This window comes from Mesoplodon mirus, assembly GCF_964341445.2.
Source record: "Mesoplodon mirus genome assembly, chromosome: 12".
Classification (NCBI taxonomy): domain Eukaryota; kingdom Metazoa; phylum Chordata; class Mammalia; order Artiodactyla; family Ziphiidae; genus Mesoplodon; species Mesoplodon mirus.
Genome location: NC_138988.1, coordinates 106,022,110 through 106,038,367, shown reverse-complemented (window position 1 = coordinate 106,038,367; position 16,258 = coordinate 106,022,110). Strand labels below are relative to the sequence as shown.

Below are 16,258 nucleotides of genomic sequence, written 5' to 3'. Positions count from 1 at the left end.
TCGCAGAAACACAGCGGCGTCTCGGCTCAAAAGCACAACTTGCGCTGGGCTTCTCCTGGGTTAAAGGACTTAATCCGCTGAGCTGCTTCCTTTCGTTTAGTACGTCGCTTCATTTCAAAGATCTTGGCTTAGCATATGACACAGGTTATTGCTATTTATTTGAAATACGGGGTATCCGAGCACACTTTCTAAAACACTTTTTTAGAGGGCAGAAGGTAAGGAATGTTAATTATGATGAGCATAGGCTCAAATTTTTAAAATTTAAGAATCAAAGTCTTTAGCCGCACTCGAACATGATTTTTCACAAGTACCAAGGACAGAACCACACTGGCATGGAAGACGTATGTGCTACTTTGCTTCTTACTTGAGCTACTGGCCTCACCAGAGTGAGGAGAGTGAAAGCATCGGGATGTCTTCAGGTAGATACAGCAGTGAAAATCGGCACGGCAACACGGGTAACCTGCCTCGCTCATTCCCTGTGCAACTTGGTTACGTGGGAGCTAAGAGATGGGGTTTTGCTGATGATAAAGTCGAGAGTCTCACCCCCACTCGGTGCTCAAAGGACTGCACGCCATAGATGACAAAGTCCAACAGATATTTGGGCTGGCTGTGATATTGTTTTTCCTATTCATTAATAATGAAACCCGGAATTTAAGAAGGATGATAAAATTGCTCAGTATCTTCTCCAAGTATCAAAAATAAAATAATGATTAAAAAATAAGTAAATGACTTGACATTCTCAGTGACATTCTTGTTCTTTTCCCTTTAAAATGACAGGGAATAAAACATTAAATAGGCCATTTAAAAGGATCTTTCTTAACACCCACCATCTTTTAAAGGGTATCCAGTAGGTTAACCAGTCACAGGAACTGTACATGAGTAATCTACATAAATGGTAATTTGCTACACAAAGAAATCCTGCACTCAATAAGGTTTAACGTATGACTATCAGCAAATGAAAAAGAATAAGTGTAAACAGGTAAAGAGACACAAAGTCCGATTAGTGAAGCAACACAGCAGAACACAGGCCAGATGCTAACCAGCTATGTTTCCTACATGAGAGATTAACCTTCCTGGAACTCTGTTACTTTTCATGTTAAAAAAAAAAACCAAAAAACGGTTGGATAACTAACGTGCAGTTTATTTGCAGCATTAGATGTCTATGATTCTACGGGCCAGAAAAATCTCCCAAATGCGTTCTTTCCTCTGGGGGCACTTAGAGAAAAGCAAAGACAGGCTGTGAAGCCAGACAGACAGGGAGGCCTGTGGCGGTGCGCGCTGAGCAGCGACCGCTCTGAGTCCCAGGTCCTCACCTGCGCGCCAGGTGTGATGCAGACGCCGCATGGAGGCTGTGAGGCTCAGTGAGGCTCAGACACAGCTGCGCCGGCTTGTTTCGGGGGGTTGGGGGGGGCCGTCAGCAGTTCCCACGCCCCTGCGCGTGCTGAAGCCCCTCCCTCTCGGGCAACATGGTTCCCTCTATGCTGTGGTGTCCACGGCTTTTGCTGTTACTGCTGTCTTTTTCACATAAGCCCTCCCACCTCCTTTTCAAGACTGAAAGTTTTCAGAATTTTCTCTGCTGCTGAGCCCTGGCCACTCTCGGGGCACCAGAGACTCTCCCGCCTGTGGGACGGTGCCACCCTCTAAGCCAGTCAGGGAGTCCCCACCTGCAGGGGCCCACAGGGAGCCCCCCACAACCCCGGGCTGGGGAAGATGCTGTGGACGGGAGGAGAGGTGCAATGAGGCTACTTTTCCTTTCTCCAAACCGGCAGGATTTTCTTGCCTTTAAAGAGTGAGTGCTACCAAATTTTTGAGTACACAGAAGAATTTTGGTGTTCTACACTAGGTATCCCTAAATTTCTGCTACTTGTCTTCCCTTTTACCATTTCATCAATCTCCCAATTTCCCCCAAATCAGCTTTAAGAGTTACATGATGTATGCAGCACTATCCAGACACGTGTGATTTGTCAAAATTCTTGCAGAAGGTTTACCTTATATAACGTTTTTGGTCATGTAAGGTCGATGGTGTCTCAAGCAACTTATCCAGAAGTAATTCTCTTAAAGCTTCAATCCGTGTTTCTACTTCAGCATAATCTGTTTAAAAAGGAAAGAATTACACGACTTAACAGAATGAAAATTTAAAATCCAATTACGCAAAGCAGAACAGTGGCTGCCTTGGGGTAGAGGGGCGACTGAGAAGAGGCAAGAGGGAAATTTCCGGAGTGATGAAAACGCTCTCTCCAGGGTGTGGGTTCCATGGGCGTGTGTATCTGTCAAACTCACTGAGCTGCAACATGTAAGCCTGTGTATATCACTGCATGTAAATTTACCACAATAAAAATAAAATTATTTACAAATTTAATCAAGCCCTGTGATATTTCTCCCAGTTAATAAGGCATGACCATAAGGCATTTTAGGCTTTTCTTATTTTCTGTAACTCTAGCCTTAGAGATAATTTCAAAAGTTGTTTAGTTTAAAGTAGGGTTAAAATTCATAAATATATTGGTCTTTCTGAAGAGGGAAGATTAAAATGTAGATTTCCATTTCTGTAAAATATCTATAATTGATTCTTTCCAGAAGAAAAGACTTTAACTAGCAACATGATTAACAAGCAGTAAAGAATGTCCAAGACTAACCTATCCTACAGTTTTCACTCCATCTTAGTAAGAAAAGCCATCGTGTTACTTCTGAAGTAACTGTCTTACACTTGAGAAAGGGCACCATGTAAACAAAAACTAAAACGAATGTAACATTCTTTGCAGACTACATTCCACATTCTTCCTGTAAAAGCAAAGTAGAAAATCTAAAAGTAATAAACAAATCTTACATTTCTTGAAAACTTGCACCTCCGTTTTCCCAAAAAGTGACTTGGCCTTTTCATAATCATTAATAACCACATCATAATCACCCTTTAAAATAAAGAAACATTTTGGAGACTGTCAGTAAAGTTTAATGAAGACATTTGGTTAAGATAAAAAACATCTTAACAACTCTTTAAAATTTATGACATCTATGACCATAGGTACATAAATATGCACTCTACCTTTTGGATATTCCTTTCAATATTTAGAGGAAGGTTGAAAAGAAACTTAAATCGCTGGAGCACATTGAGTGCATTTCTAGTGGAATCTGCCTTGTCCTTACGACCTAAGACTTCTTGAAATAATGTGTCCGCAGTGTTACTTGCTCCTATTTTAAAAGGACAAAAAAGAAACTTAGATAAAAACTAATTGTAATCAGAAAATGTGTCACTGGACAAAAGAAATAAAATGTTAGACTACTATTGCACTTAATATTAAAACTCAGTAGACTTTTCTAAAAGTCAGCTATATTGGAGTTTTTTTTACGGTTTGCTAAAATACAATTTCCTTTTTGCCTGTGAAGTCTTTTCATGTGTGTTTACCAACTAATGGTATCCAATTAAGAATAACCATACTTACCGGGCCCAAATAAATTGTCTAATGTCAATCTACGTTTATTTTAGCTTCTTTTAAGCTTTATAGCATTATGGACCCTTAGGTTGTTTCATTAATTCAGACAACAGGTTAAAACCCACACATATACATGCGTGCACACACAAGTACACTAGTTAAATTCTCTGGATTCAATATTTACATATCCATAGTAATTAAAAAAATGGAAAAAAATTTTCAGAACAGTTGTTCAAAAGAAATATTTTTAGACCTAATCCTACTTCTACATAAAATTATCTATTTATGTAGCAGGCACAAAAAATGATATAAGCAATTTAAAATGTCAAACTTTAACACACCACTATTAATGAATATTTCTTAAATCAGCTTAATATTTCTTAAAATGATACACAAACTGGACATTCTATATATATGTATTTTTTTTACCTTAAAGACCTCAAACTCTATGAATCACTGTAATGAAAGAGTTTCTTTATCTAAAACAAAATTTACTGTGTACAAAAATAGTTAAGCTTTTTCAACTTGTGAATTATTTTTAATTAGTCACAAGGAAAGGGAAGAAAAAGGATAAACTTTTTTTGGCTGTTTGACCACTGCTCATAAAAAGTTTCTACATTATCTGGTCTAGTGACTATACTTTAAGCAAAGATGAAAAAAACAACCTCAGTCTCGCTGGGTGGCTGGCCTGCCGCATTCTCTGGTCCACACTGTGGGTGGCCTGAGTGTGTTAAAAGTCATCTTTGTAACATAATTGTTTTATCTAAATAATGTTTAAATTCTGTTGAAATTTTAAAGGCCTGGTATAAAAACTTTGTTTTGTCAGGACAGCTATTTTCACCACCCGCTATTTAATGTAGAATGCTAAATTTCTACTCTGAGAAAAAAAAATATTCCCTTCTTGCCACCAAACCATATAATATAATGATGACTAAATGAATATTGGAAATGTGATTAAGGTTAAAAGTATTTTTCTTGGAAGAAAATTAATATTAAGCATTTGTTTATCATTTAGAAATAAACTTCACGAATTGAGGCTTCATGAATGAATTAGATACGTGAATGGGGACTGAATATTTTTAAAGGTTGATTACTTATGTGTGCGCTGCGCATGTTCAATCCCCAAGCACTTTCCCTACAATGAAGGAGTACAAAATATCAAAACTAGATTTTTTTTATCTTATTTTAAAGGCAATAAAAAAATACAAACTAATAATTTCAAGCTCCCCTAAAAATTATAACAAGCACAGGTAGAAAATCTGCTTAACATTAAATACAATATAAATATTTAATACAGAAAAACTTATAGGCAGAAATTATAAACTATAAAATTTAATTTAGTTACACAGAAATGTATACATATAGAGAATTCTAGTTTATGTACAAATTTTAAGTCATGAAATTATGATTTTAATTTATAGGTAATTTCTGTCCATAAATTATTGTGTTGCAAACTTTACTGCATTCACAATAAAATTTTGGGAGTTCATAGCTCTGATAACTGGATGATTATAGACAGTAAGAAAAGAAATGAAAGCAGGGAAACCGAGATTTGTGCAAGCAGATGAAAAAGCAGCAGCAGCTCACCAGCCACACCTGAGGGCGGCTGAGAGGAGAAGGACACGCTGGCCCCACGAGTGGAGGCAGGGCTGCCCTGAAGGCCACCTGCGCCAGCCCACGAGCAGCCCTGGGCACATGCAGGCTGAAGGCTGTCCCCTTCCCCCCGCAGGGGCACTGCATCATGGTCTCGGGGATGGATGCCCCCCTGCACTGACAGCAGTGACACTGGCCTCAGCTGGGCTGGCAGGGCAGTGATGTTTTCCTCAGCCTGAGACAAGGAGAGACGGATGGACCCAGAGGGCTCCACGCCACATGCGGTCACAGGAAGACAGACCCTGAGTGGCTCCACTTACACATGGAGCCTGAAAAGCCGAGCTCTTGTAAGCAGGCCAGGCCGGGGCCGCAGGGAGATGGATGTGCTCTGAGGATGTGATGCACAGCATCGGAAACGGAGCTAACAATGCTGTACTGTAGCCTGAAAGTGGCTTCAAGAAGAAACCTCAAACATTCTCATCACAAACAAATGGAATTACGTGTGGCGACAGCGCTGGCGGGGGGTGGGGGGTGGGGTGAACACGCGGCATCACAGACAGGTATCCGACCATCACACTGAACACCTTAAACTTGCACAATGTCCCAGGTCAACTATATCTCAACAGAGCTGGAGAATAAGATGGGAAGACAAGTCACTGCAGTACTGCCCACTGACCAATCAAACTCATACCTGCCCTCAAAGATGGAAAAACACTGTAACTGTGCCAGGAACCCGTCATCCACAAAAGCTAGTCATGTACTTCTGATGGCGCCTGGTCATTTCAAGCATGTTTATTAAAGTAAACACGAAGCTCTCTCTGGCCCCTTTCCACGGCACTGGCACCCAGCACAGAGGACGGTACGGGTGATGTATAACCTGCGTCTCTGCTTGATGGGAGCTGGGGTGGGGGGGGGGTGGATGGGAGGAGGGTTCCCCCTACACACCCACGACACAATTTACCCCAGGAACAATAAAGCTGAATGAAATTTAAGGTAACTTTTCAATGTATACTTAAATTCATAGCAAAACCAGGACACACAGAGACTGAACAACCTGCTGTGTGTCTCGTTTCTCTTAACAGACTCCAGAAAACGGCCAGACAGGCAGCTATCTGACATTACAGGGCGACATTACATGAACAAGGTCACTACCTGAGCCACCTAGTACTTGTCCCCAGCCAGGCCTGACGCCGGGGTCCCGCAGCCGCCCTCAGGTCACCAGTGCGCACTCTGGTTTCTCTCCTGGTCTCTATCCAGCTCCCTCCACTGCATTCTCTGGACAGATGGCAGAATGCTTTTTTAAAAGTTCACCATGTGACTTCCTTATGTAAAATCCTCCCACGGCTCACCAGTAGTCTCAGGATAAAGACAAATTTCACAACGCCGCACAGAGAGCTTGTCACAAGCAGACCCCTCGACCTGGCAGCCTCAGCCCTCACGTCTGTACCCCAGGGTACTCGGTCCTGCTTAATAGCCCACAGCCATCTCCCGTGAGGTCAGCGCCTTCCTCCTCATGCGGCCTGCCCCGCCCGGGATGCACCTGGGCCCACTTAGTGCCCACCGGCCAATGTCAGCCTGCCTGGCCTGTCCCCCTCCTCTCCTGAGGCTCGCAGCCCTCCCCCGTCCTCTCTCCAGCCACTTTTCCATCAGGTGCCCCTTGTGGGGCTCCGGGACCCCTACCAGCAGAGCACTGTCACACCACAATTTAATCCCCTGCCTATCTGGCCCTACTTTGCACTGGATTATAAACTCTCAGAAGTAAAGCGCAAGTTTCACCCTCCTGTCCCTGAAGAGGAATAAGAGTGTTCAATAAACGCTTACAGGGCAAGTACCAGCAACCAGCCTCAGAACCAGTGCCCAGGACTCTGTCCCCTGAGGGAGGGACAGCACAGGGCCCACGTGTAGGACCACGTCAGTGATCGGGCAGCTGAACCGAGCAGAGCAAGCAATCCTAATAATCAATGCGAAAACGACGCTTGTTCTGTGACTTAAAAATTTTTTGCTGGGCTTCCCTGGTGGCACAGTGGTTGAGAGTCCGCCTGCCGATGCAGGGCACACGGGTTCGTGCCCCGGTCCGGGAGGACCCCACATGCCGCGGAGCGCCTGGGCCCGTGAGCCATGGCCGCTGAGCCTGAGCGTCCGGAGCCTGTGCTCTGCAACGGGAGAGGCCACAACAGTGAGAGGCCCGTGTACCTCAAAAAAAAAAAAATTTTTTTGCTGAAACATTAAAAACTTGCTTACTGTTGGTTATAGATCAGTAAGAAAATGAAAAAACAGTAAAACTAATTTTTATTTAGCACACTATAACAAAAAACATTAGAAACACTGAAAACTCAAGTGTTTAATTTCATTGTAAAAAATATAATCAAGATAGCCCGCCTCTTCTTGTCATAAAGTTTACAGCACGTATCAAGCATCTTTTCTGTGCTCTGACAAACAATCACGCTCGTTTCCACGTCTGTCTGCTGTACTTCCAGCTTCACGGGTCAGCTCTGAGCGCTCCGTCGGCCTCACTCCCTCTGGGACAGCCTTACCCCCTCGTCACACCTTCCTGGCTTCGGTGAGGAAGTCCACCCTTACTGAGCTCCTCGGGGCTCCCAGTGGCAGTGTCCACACCCCACCACAGCCACTTCTACAATCCAAGTCATGCTGGATTTGAATTCTCCTCACACTGTCACTACTTTCCCTTTTCTGATGCACTTTCATCTCTGTGGGCCAACTTCCCCTTCTGAGTCTCCATGTCTGTGAAATGTCTGCAAGCTTCTCTCTGGGAGACGAGGAGGCTGCACACGGGCACACTCTGCTGTCTGAGCAGGACCTGGCAAGCGTCTGCAGTGGGTCCCCCCAACTCTGCAGGAAGAGCAGCTGGGCATGTTACTGGTGAACGTTCAGTGGACCGCAGAGCTAGCAACCAGGTGTGTACTTGATGCAACGTGGCAAGAATACTGGTCACTGAAACCCACGCATCCCAAACCAGCAAGGCAGTCTGTAGTTTAAAGCGCAGGCTCAGAGCCAGATGCATAGACACAAATCCCAGCTCTGCCACTTACTGCTGATGTGACTTTAGGTAACGTGTTCAATCCTTCTGAGCCTCAGTTTTTCGTCAATAAAATGAAGGTTACAGCACAAGCCTCCCAGGGTTACCGCGGGGGCTGAGCATCTGTGGACTCTGGGAGCAAGCCCTGATGCCAGTGAGGGGCACAGAGGTTTAGCTGTCCCAGCTCTGGCGACACACACCTAAACCGCACGGTCCCTCCCCACACCTGCCTGCCTAGCCCAGCCGCACCAGCCACACGGGCCTACTTCGACTTAAAGCCAAATTATTAAGATTGAATAAAAATTAAATTCCTCAGCAATACTAGTTCCATTTTAAGTGCTCAAGAGCTACATTTCATCATGGCAGAAGTTCTGTTGGACGGCACTGTTCTATGCTCTCGGAATAGGTAACAACACAGAGTGAGATATGTGAATTTGGTAGAAATTAACAATCATCACTTCATCACTGGCTTGAAATCAAGAAGGAATTATTAAATACCAAGGCAAATATGAGAAACATGTATCAGTGAAAACAAAAAAGAATTTCAATGAAAGGCTTCAACGTTGATAAATTCTGAACAAAAGGGACTGAATTTCTTAGTCAACATCACCCTTTAGAAACTTAAAAGTGAAAAAGGTTGCCCAAATTTAAAAAACTTTCATTTAAAATAACTCAGGGAAAACGCACATAAGTTAGTATGTAATTATACACAAGATTAAAGCATTAATATAATCTAAGCAGACGCAGAGAATGGACTTGAGGACACGGGGAAGGGGAAGGGGAAGCTGGGACGAAGTGAGAGAGTGGCATGGACTTATATACAGTACCAAATGTAAAATAGATAGCTAGTGGGAAGCAGCTGCATAGCACAGGGAGATCAGCTCGGTGCTTTGTGACCACCTAGAGGGGTGGGATAGGGAGGGTGGGAGGGAGATGCAAGAGGGAGGAGATATGGGGATATATGTGTACATATAGCTGATTCACTTTGTTATACAGCAGAAACTAACACACCACTGTAAAGCAATTATACTCCAATAAAGATGTTAATAAATAAATAAATAAATAAATGGAGAAATAGAAATTCAAAAAAAAGAAAAAATATGTAATTTAAGCAAACCGGACTACATTTGCACTCCTGCATAATTTCTGTTTCAGTTCCCCAGCGGTACAGCTCCCGAAGATCGGTGAATCGGTGACCTGGGCACGCCATCGGGGCAGGGGACCTGCTTGTTGGGCGGCAGCCACATCCCTCCCAGCTCCATACTCGACGCTGGACCCAGCAGGGCACTTGACACAACCAGTCTTACAAGTATTGGCCAAGCTGACCTAAACTAACACGACTTACCCTAAGATAGCAAACATCAACATCTAGCTGACATAAAAATGTTTCTAGGAAAAATGGATTGTTACAAAAGAATATAATCTACAGGAAATGTTTATCCCAGAAAGTCCTGAGTCTCAAAGAAGTGACATTCACGTTAAGCCGACTTTACCCAAAAAAGAGCAAATTTCAGTAGAAAGTTAAAAGGACACATTTCTAGAAAAAGTTTGTGCTTATAAAGGAACAGAAGTAAAACCATTTCCCTTACAAATTTTATACCACAAGTCCCAAAGGAGAATTACCTAAACTACTGAAAAGAAAAAAATTACGTTAACATACTATGTCAGGCCTCACCCATGAAACAGATCGTCATTTTTTCCAAACCTGAGCAAATATCCATTTTCTTCTACTGATACAATGAGATACTTACTAAGTCAGACTGTTCTCACAAGCCACTTTTTAAAAGTTACTGAAATAATCTTTTTTTTAAACAGATATCATGGTTTGATGGCAACTTCTCCAGGGAAAATAACATCCCTAAACAGAAAATACCCATTCAAGACCTTAAAATGCCTATGTTAATATAGAAATAGCTTTAGTAAATGCTTATTTGGGCTGAATTCAGAATATATCCATTTGAACAAAGCTGGTGACTTGGTTCTCAGATGAGAACAAGGAACGAGGTAAAATCTCAAGGCAAAATGGTGATGATGATGATAATAATACCAACAACCAGAGACAAAAAAATGTAAAGTGCTGTTAAACTCGTAAATTTGGGGATGAAATCCAAGTACTCAAATTCTACTACCAAGGAAAGCCTGTATCAAATTAAAGCTTCTTTCTAGGAAACACTTTTATTATCAGAGCTATCCCCAGGTTTAGAGATTTGTCATTGACCAAGACCTGAAAAAGGTTTTGGTCAATGACAAATAGATATTTATAAAAAAGCTCAGAAACTTTTGCTGATGGGACTAAATTAAGCTAGACGTGCAAAACTGACTTGTCATCACAGTCCTGCATTCATAGAATCACTAAAGAGCCAATGCCGGGGTTCTTAAATGTTCCAGTTATTCTCAACCACTCTCCTTCCTGGAGAAATCATATGCTATATATGCTTATACTTGAAGACTAGGAGAGTCCCCTGGGCGTTACTGCTCCTTGTCAAATGTTTTTACTACGTACATGGAAGAGAATAATTTACTTTTAGGCCACTAATATTATAATAGGGATTGATTTATCTGATGAGTTTCTTCTAAATCAGTAGGATAAGTAGCTGGAAGTACAGATGTCAGAAAAAAGAAGGGGAGGTGGACAGGGCCTCAAACTGCATGTATCAGTTTCTCTTGACCTACAATTCTTATAAAATGTCTCAGAGTTGGAAACACTCAAGTATGCAGCTGCCTTAAAGCTGTTTTGGAAAAAGGTAAGGCACAAATAAATAGACAGCAGCTCGGTATCTGTCACTCTAGTAGCTGATGTTATTTGCATTGACGCTGGCACATACTTGAAGATGCTTTTTCAGGTTTTGGTCAATGACAATCTTGGTTACTGCTGTGGCATTTTTCTATCTTTGATGATGCTATTTATATCCTGGCCTCCTTTATGGTAGCAAATTTTACTTTTTAAGAAGTACACTGGCTTGCTTTCAAATGATGAGTTCTCATAAATAAAATGCAAACAGAAAGAGAACATTCATTTTCAATGTTTTTATTCCCCTTTATGTTCACTAAATCACTACTATTTAGAAATAAATACTAAAATACAACTTACTGCCTTGTCTGTGAAGCCAGGTCCAAGAACTGTATCAAAGCTTGTTATGAAGTCCATAAATAGTTTTGGGTAGTAGGACAAAACTTACTGTTCAGAACATTCTCCAGTTTCTGCGTCATGGATCCTTCTACTTTTTCCGTTCCATCCGCTTCTAGTTTTTGATGGATGGCTAGAAAAAAGGATCTAGTTAAAATACAGGCTATTTTAATGGATGGGAAAACATTACGTCAAAATGACATTTTTAAACAGCATAAAAAATGGTCATATTTTCACTGCTAGAAAGAAGCACAAACACACAAAAACTCTGCACAAACTCTGCAAAGTAACCAGCAGACACCAGTATTAAGTCATGGTAGTTTAATGCTATTAAAATAGTACATAATACACGTACTTAGTCATCTGATCACCAAGGCTGAGTGGTAAAGACGGTTGAATTAAAAAAGAAAAGTGAGGCTTAAATAACTAATATCTTTGATATCTGGCCATAAGAAAGTCATTCTTATTTCTCAGCTTCACCAACTACAAAACAGAAATACTACTATTTGATATCTATCAACCTCAAAATATTTAATTTCAGCCTTGGGATTTAACATGACAAAATACATATTATTCATATTCTATTCAGTCTGTAATTATTTCCCTGGAGGTTCTCAAGAAATATCTAGTAACATCTACCAATACGTCAATTTGTGGATGTACGAATTACACTGGAGTTGTTTGCTAATACTGACGCACATCTGAGTGATTCTGATAAAGAGTATTAGGAAAGTGTTAATTTATATTTAAAGACTTTTACCTACTGAAGAGAGGAGGTTTTAAACAGCAGATCAGGCTTGCTCAGGTGACTCATTAAGAAAATTTTCAAAACAAATCTCCAAATACAATTTCAAATGCAACTGTGACACAGTAAAAGTAATAAAAATAGCAAGGCAAACATTACTGAGACATGACCATAAGCAGAGCACCATGATAAGTTTCTAACGTACAATGCATATCTGGTAAGAAGCCAATGATGAGCTTCTAATGTTATTTCTATTTCACAGATGGGGAAACCACAGCTCAGTAAAATTAAATAAGTTGACCAAGGTCACAAAGCCAAACCCCAAATTTGAGCTCAAGTGGTGTGATCCCAGGACAAGGAGCTTCACCACGTCCTGCCCACACTGCATGGACAGGTGACCCAAATCCCCTCAGCCTTTGTTTCCACATCTGTAAACTGGGAACAAAAGAACTACTATGTCAGTGGGGAACTGCATTCAGTTGCAAATACAAGACTTCTTTCCAAAATAACAGCTGCTGAGACAGCCAGGATTCTATGCCTTCACCGGACAGGCTCCAGCACACACTCCGCAGCAGGACAGCTCACTCCCCAGCGTCCCGGCAGGACTCCAGGGCAGCAGCACTCCAGGACATGAGCTCTTCTCTAACATTCAAACTCCTCCTTAGAAGGAACTGACAGGTTCTGCCTCAACCCACCAGTCAGGAGTGGCAGATTTACAGGGAAAAAAAAGTCTGTCTATGCAAAATTGATGTGCGTTTCTTTAATCAATTACAATTTAGTTGGTTTCCCTTGACTCACTGGTTAGGGAATTCTGGGTCAAATGAGCTTTGAACATCGCCTTCTTCTTTTAATTAGTTTCTAGTCTTAATCTTGTCCTTTTTTATACTTTTTTTGTAAAACAACCTCAAATTTTGCATGAAACTCTTAAAAATATATTGCTTCTCTGTTGAAAAAAACACATTCATAGGAAGAAAAAAATATATATTTTGGGGGAAAACCAACTACTGTATTTTTAATTGTCTTGGTTGATTCAGGAATGAAAAGAAAGTTATTCATCTAATATTTTAAATTTGGATTATGTGATGACATGAAACATTTCCACATACCTTGAACTGATTAAGTTAAATGGAAAAGAACTTTCCTATCTTTAAGGAACGGAGATAAAAAAGCCCAAATATTAAAAAGCGAAACTAGAAAGACGCCTATGTTCCAAACAAGCACATCTGTTCGCACTGCTCCCGAGCAAAGGCTGCTGTGTTTCCGACAGTCCTGGCTGGAAGGGAGCCAGTGGCCACGTGGCATGTTATTAGGTGGTCACCGCTCCCGGTCTATCGGTGGCAGTTAAGAGGTTACACCTGAGAGCTTCTGCTCGAATGCTGCTTCTAAGTCAGAGTCTGCACTAAACAAGTCCCCAGCCACATTCTCTGCTACTAACAGGCCCCTTGCCGCTCCACAGGTCCAGGCTGCTGCATGGCTCACAGCCCTGTTCTGCCACAAAGCGGCTTCCTGCGCCCATCTCCACACAGCAGACTCCTCAGGCTGTCAGCCAGCATGAGGACCCAGAGACACTGGGATCTGATAAAGACAATCCTATTTTCCAGAAAACTAATGCAAATAACCCAAGGTCTGGGTCACTTGACTTTTTATTTTCTCTGAAAACATTTTTAAATAGTATAACTCAATAAGCAACTTGGGGGCTTTCCTGGTGGCACAGTGGTTAAGAATCTGCCTGCCAATGCAGGGGACACGGGTTCGAGCCCTGGTCTGGGAAGATCCCACATGCTGCGGAGCAACTAAGCCCTTGCGCCACAACTACTGAGCCTGCGCTCTAAAGCCCGCGAGCCACAACTACTGAGCTCTCACGCCACAACTACTGAAGCCCGCGTGCCTAGAGCCTGTGCTCTGCAACAAGAGAAGCCACCGCGATGAGAAGCCCGTGCACCGCAACGAAGAGTAGCTCCCGCTCACCACAAGGAGAAAGCCCGCGCTCTGCAACAAAGACCCAACGCTGCCAAAAATAAATTAATTAATTTAAAAAAAATTGTGACCTTGATAAGCAGGAAAACCTCAAGAAAAAAAAAGAGCAACTCAGTCCACAGTCACAAGCTTGCTACAGTTTCTCATGTATTAAAACTTAAATATGTGAAGCAGTTGAACACCATAAATCTATATTTGGGAAACAAAAAAGTCTGTATGTGAAAGTTCTACTCAAAGAAAAGTCAGTTACAGAAAGACGGCCTCCTGATTCAAAGAAATGAGTTGTTTCATTGAACTCTCTAACAGAATGTGGACATCGAATTTTCTAATTTCAATTTAAGAATTCATAATATTTGTGTAAGCATTTATATAACGCCTTTATTAGGTGAGCACTAAGGAAAGGCATGAGTGCAGGTGGAGTCCCTCAGGAGTGTCAGGCACACGGCCATCCACAAGCTAGCTGCAGGCTCTAACCACTGAATGCTGCGACCGGCCTGTGTGCGGCAGGCATTTCAGGCTACACCAGAGACTGGCAAACTACTTTTGTAAGAAACACACAGAAATATTGAGGGCTTTGGGGGCCACAGGGGGCCTCTAGCACACATTCTTCTCCCTTGTTTTCTTAAACAACTCTTGAAAAACAGGCATGTTTAGCTCCTGACGTGTACAAAGACAGGTATGGCCCAACTTGGTCCAGGTACCGACCTCTGAGGATAATACTAAGAGAGGACACTAGGCAGGGTTAGGGTGAGATGTATTAATAACTCAGATTTATATAGAGCTTTTCAAACATTTAGTTCTCTACTTCTTACTCTACCAAATTTTTATCAGAGTGGCTAAATCATACATAAATTACATCTAAATTGGTTGGGTACTCCATGAATTCTTTCCTTCCTCAGTTATACTGAAAACAATAATAACATAATTCCCACTACTCCTTTGAAGACTAGCAGGTACAAAGGAGCCCACTTAGAAAAGTGGGTCCTGGATAAGTGCGCACCGAGGTTATCTGCGTCCCTCAACAGAGTGGCACCCACTCCTGGAGCAGCAGCAACACACGGACGGAGGGAGGGCCATGCATGTTCTGAGCAGCACGCGCTGCCACTCTGCCTGGGCCTCTTCCCTCGGCGACCCCTCACCTAGCGTATGGTAAAGGAGGCCAGGCCCACAGTTGTTCTCAGAAGGAGCAGTTGATGGGGCTGGACCTGCCACTAAAACAAGTGATTGCCCAGGAGAGGGTCAGAGGGACTGAGGAACAGCCGGCCTTTCCTGTAAGGAGGCCCCACAGGCACCACCGCAACCGGGGAGAACCTGGGCTTCAAGGCTTTGAAGCCCAGAAGGGAACAGCAGGGCGACAGCCACGGGAAAGTGAAGTACGGTGCTGGGAATATTTTTGCAGGATATGGTAAAGAAAAAACTATAATAATAAACACACCAAGGTGAACACTGGCAGATTAGTTATGCCAGACACACTTCTTACATAATTCTAATTAAAATACTCATGGTACACAAAGGAATAAAGAAAACAGCATAAAACCTTAAAGATAAATAAAAGCCACACAAGAAGGTAATTGCTGCCAACTGTACACCTGACTGGGATGGACTGAAAAAAATCCTTGGACTGTGTATGAAAAAAGTCCAGTCAAGAGAAGAACAAAGATGATATCAAAAGGGCGGAGAAAGGTATTTATCCAGCTAACTCTGTAACACAGGGTGGCCCAGACATGACACACCTGCAGACTTTCTCCCAAGTCTTCAAGACTACAGAGACTCCCCTACTGTTCTCACCTCCAACACCCCTTTAAGGAAAGGACTGTTTAAGAACGACCATTTCCCAGCACCCAGCACACAGGAGAGGGAGGGAAATTAGCAGAGGGCTCCTCCCCTGGGCACCGTGCAGGGAAGCAGCAGGGGAAGAGGCCTCTCAGAGACACCCCAGGGAGTGACAGCTGACCAAGCGAAAGAAAAGTGTCAGAGCCTGCAGGTGTGAGTCTACAGGCTCTAAAAGCTCATCATGTGTTGGGTAAAATGAATAAAAACAAGACCTACATTCCAATATATCCTGAAAAGGTGTTTTTTTTGTTTTTTGGGTTTTTTAAAAAATAATTTAAGGCTAAACAAATATATCTTAAGCATTTAGGCAGAGAGAAAAATAAACAAGTCACCTACAAGTAATAAAGAATTACTCTGGCTCAGGATTTCCTCTCTGTGACACTAAAAGACCCTGCATCAATGTTTTAAAAGTCATTCTCTTATGGCCAAGGGCTTGTTCATGTATGAAAGCAAGAGACACTTCTGCATGCAGGAAGTCAACAGATAATGCACAAGAGTTACAAAACAAAAAATCCAAA

The 16,258-nt window shown here is 42.2% G+C and overlaps 1 protein-coding gene across 6 annotated transcripts in view; it reads right to left on the bottom strand.

Moving 5' to 3' along the window:
* EXOC2 (exocyst complex component 2) overlaps nucleotides 1–16,258 on the bottom strand; it is a 154,480-nt gene that overhangs the window by 85,684 nt on the left and 52,538 nt on the right. For all 6 annotated transcript variants that reach the window (XM_082639777.1, XM_082639780.1, XM_082639778.1 and 3 more), the window contains exons 7-10: nucleotides 11,238–11,318; nucleotides 3,041–3,186; nucleotides 2,825–2,906; nucleotides 1,989–2,091 (exon numbers count right to left, since the gene is read on the bottom strand). In XM_082639777.1, coding sequence (XP_082495903.1) covers nucleotides 1,989–2,091; nucleotides 2,825–2,906; nucleotides 3,041–3,186; nucleotides 11,238–11,318 — 412 coding nt within the window. The remainder of the gene's footprint in view (nucleotides 1–1,988; nucleotides 2,092–2,824; nucleotides 2,907–3,040; nucleotides 3,187–11,237; nucleotides 11,319–16,258) is intronic.